Source organism: Priapulus caudatus, unplaced genomic scaffold (genome assembly GCF_000485595.1).
Source record: "Priapulus caudatus unplaced genomic scaffold, Priapulus_caudatus-5.0.1 Scaffold526, whole genome shotgun sequence".
NCBI lineage: Eukaryota > Metazoa > Priapulida > Priapulimorpha > Priapulimorphida > Priapulidae > Priapulus > Priapulus caudatus.
In genome coordinates this window covers 345,762-349,447 of record NW_014577587.1, presented here as the reverse complement: position 1 = coordinate 349,447, position 3,686 = coordinate 345,762, and the positions used below count along the sequence as shown (strand labels likewise).

The 3,686-nt window shown below is 43.5% G+C and overlaps 1 protein-coding gene across 1 annotated transcript in view; it reads right to left on the bottom strand.

Annotated features, from left to right (window-relative positions):
• The window catches only part of LOC106811305 (gigaxonin-like), a 13,664-nt gene extending 12,979 nt beyond the window's left edge, over positions 1-685 (bottom strand). The window contains exon 1 of the mRNA XM_014814879.1: positions 471-685. Coding sequence (XP_014670365.1) covers positions 471-673 — 203 coding nt within the window. The 5' untranslated portion in view covers positions 674-685. The remainder of the gene's footprint in view (positions 1-470) is intronic.
• Between the last annotated feature and the right edge of the window lie 3,001 nt (positions 686-3,686).

Below are 3,686 nucleotides of genomic sequence, written 5' to 3'. Positions count from 1 at the left end.
TTACGACAGAGACATTATGTTTATATAACAAGTGAACACTGTTCACGTCCCAAAATGTCTGCCTCTGTGTCGCCCCACTAAAATTGTGGCCTGTTCGCTGGCAGCTATGGATGCGTGCGCCGGCCTAAGCATTCGCGCACGGATCCATAGCTGCCAGCGCTGCATACTGTCGTAGGACGTTCCGCGCGGGCGCGAGGAGCGGGGTTGGGAGCTCGCGTGCGCCTATGCGCGCGAACTGCGCGCCCAAGATCTGTGCTCAGCACTTCGGGTCAACAGTGCAACACCTCTTTCGGCAACGCTTCTCTAGTATCCCGTCTCCATCTGGATACAATAAAGCAGCCAAAAAAGAGTAGAGGTACTCTTGTCTCTTGACTCGAGTCGTGTTGGGTTACATTATTTATTTATTGACATATTCATGATATGACATTGGCATTCTTCATTTTACCACCCACCTCCACCTGGCACCTCACCTGAAATACGGACAAGCTGCTGCCAATACGCTTCTTTGTATAGGAACTCGACCATCTCTAAAGATCATTATCCCATCACATGAACTTGGATCTTTTCTACTTTCATTAAGGGCCCTTAATAATTTACAAGCATGTGTACTATAGCTGACTGAATTCTTATTAACAGATAAAGTTTCGTTTAACACGTCTCCATTGCCCGCCATGGCAAACTTCCGGCAAAACTTCCGGGCTGACACAACAAGTCGGCTAACGTTAATGATTACCGCTCCTGCTCGTAACGGCCGCTAGGGCCTACTCACCAGGGGGTAGATTCATCAAGCTGCGTACGCAAAATATTTTGCGTAAATCTTGTGTACGCCCAATCGACGTTGCTTAGTTGCGATTCATAACACAGCTATTTAGTAAATTTGCGTACGATTTCGCGTGTAGCGCGAAGCGAGGCCGTTTTAGGTGGCGATTCAATCAAGGCTAAAATTTACTAAACCTTTGCGTAACTTTTACACGAGCTGACGGAGGTAACCGTAAACCACTCGAAATTCCGCAAGGTGTTGTTCCAAAGCAATACGCAAGCATACATTATTTTATGAGGAAAACATTATAAAATTACTACTCAACTAAAAATTGAATTAAATAATTACCATACTACACAGACAGGCGGCGCCTTTGCCGCTTTCTTTTTTGTCATAGCTTGGCATTGTTTTCGTTATAAAGCGAGTCTAGTTTAGCCGTGTACGTGCACACCAGCGCCACGTGTTACGTGCACACGCAGGCGCCGCGTGTACACGACGCGCGTGTAACCGCACTGCCACGCACGTTTACGTGTACACGCGACGCAACGTGTACGTGGCACACGCACGCACACGTGCCAAGCACGCATGCACGTGTACGTGCACACGCAACCACGCGCCGTGTAGCGGTACACACGCACGCAACGCAACGCACGCACGCACGGTACGTGTACGTGCACACCACGCAGGCACGTGCACTGGCCGCAGCGTACGCAGTATCTGTATCATTGTTAAAACGAAAATTCTCAAATATGCCTAGAGCATGAGACGCATCTTTGACGTATGTTGTTAGCGATTGTACCATAGGTGACAGCAAGTCTTCTAAGAAAGCCGAGATCTGTTCAGTAGGGAAACTGCAGTTAGAAACTATAGGACATCCTGGTGTATTAGGCTTATGTATTTTTGGAAGAATGTAAAATCTGGCCGCTTTAGGTGTTTCAATAAGGAGGTTGGAAGCTTCTTTTGGAAGATCGTTATTACTAATCAATGATGTAATTAGGTTTATGACAAGAATATGAATTTCAGGAGTTACATCACCGGAAAGTTTGGAATAAATTTTGTTATCCGAAAGTTGTTTATCACCTTCCCGAATGTAGAGATCTCGACTCCATTCAACAACGGCTCCCTCTTTATCAGCGGGTTTAATTACGATGTCTTGACAATTCCGAAGGGATCGGATCGCTGCTAGTTCCGTGGTGGTAGGGTAAGACGATCGAACTTTTCGTGGATATGAGAAGTAGTTGGAAACTTCTTGACGACTCTTCGAGATGTAATAATCTAGAGCTGCGAAGCGACCTGTTTGCGGGGTCCAAGTAGAAGGGGTCTTGTACTTGCGGAAAGTATTGTCACATTTCTGGTCAACAAGTTCATCATCAGCAGTGTTCGTCTTCATAAAATGAGCTCTAAGGCGAAGGCGGCGGAAGAAACTCTCCACATCTCGCATGGTATTGTACTGATCTATTTGAGGTTTGATTGGAACCAAAATCAACCCTTTACTTAAGACGACACGCTCAGATTCCTCCAGTGGGAGTTCAGGTGGAACACACACGACGAGCTTTTTGTTGTAATAATTTGGTTTCTGAGTCTCTTGTCTAGACGATAAAAGTTTATCGAGTTTGGCATGTTTCTTCTTGTTCAAATGATCATACCAATCACTATTAGCAAAGTGGATTTTTCGGCGAATTTGATGGAAAGTTCTTTTTAGAGATTGCAGTGAAGAAAATATTTCGGCGTCACAGTTTTTAATTTTACGTTCATTCTCTCGTAGACATTGTCGGATCAATTGACGAGATGCATTAGACAGAATACGGCTTTGGGATGAAGATGCACGATTCGACGAGTGAAAACGAATCGAGAAACCAGTCGGAGTGATTCGATGGTGGAGACACTTTCACAGAAAAAACACATGGCTGCAGAATCTTGTCTTATTCATAATCATATCCAGTAAACGCATTGTAATATTTAAAAAAACGATTCCATGTGAATTCACAAAATGGTAAACGTCCGATCCACAATTAAATGGTAACTTGCAGCGATTCGATCCTTTCGGAATCGTCAGGACATCGTAATTAAACCCGCTGATAAAGGGGGAGCCGTTGTTGTATGGAGCCGAGATCTCTACATTCGGGAAGGTGATAAACAACTTTCGGATAAAAAATTTGATTCCAAACTTGCCGGTGATGTAACACCTGAAATTTAAATTCTTGTCAAAAACCTAATTACATCATTGATTAGTAATAACGATCTTCCAAAAGAGGCTTCCAACCTCCTTAATGAAACACCTAATGCGGCCAGATTTTACATGCTTCCAAAAATACATAAGCCTGATACACCAGGACGACCTGGACCAGACCTGACCTGTCCAGACCTGACCTGGACCAGGATGACCTGGACGTCCTATAGTTTCTAACAGCAGTTTCCCTACTGAACAGATCTCGGCTTTCTTAAAAGACTTGCTGTCACCTATGGTACAATCGCTAACAACATACGTCAAAGATACGTCTCATGCTCTAGGTATATTTGAGAATTTTCGTTTTAACAATGATACAGATAAATTCATATTCACACTGGACATAAAATCTCTATACACTGTGATACTTAATAATCAAGGTTTAATCGCTTTACGGTATTTTTTAGACAAGCGGTCTGATAATTTTCCGAATACTGATACCTTGATACGTTTAGCCGAACTAGTTTTAACCAAAACGTGTTTTACTTTCAATGGGAATTTTGATTCTCAATGTAATGGCGTCGCTATGGGTACGAAGATGGGTCCTAGCTATGCGTGTCTATTTGTCGGCTACATTGAATAAAAAATGTTCGCGTCCTTCACTGGACCCAACCCGAGCCTTTATCTTCGGTATATTGATAATGTTTTTGGAGCCGCATCTATGAAACTTTCTGATTTGCACAATTATATCGACCATGT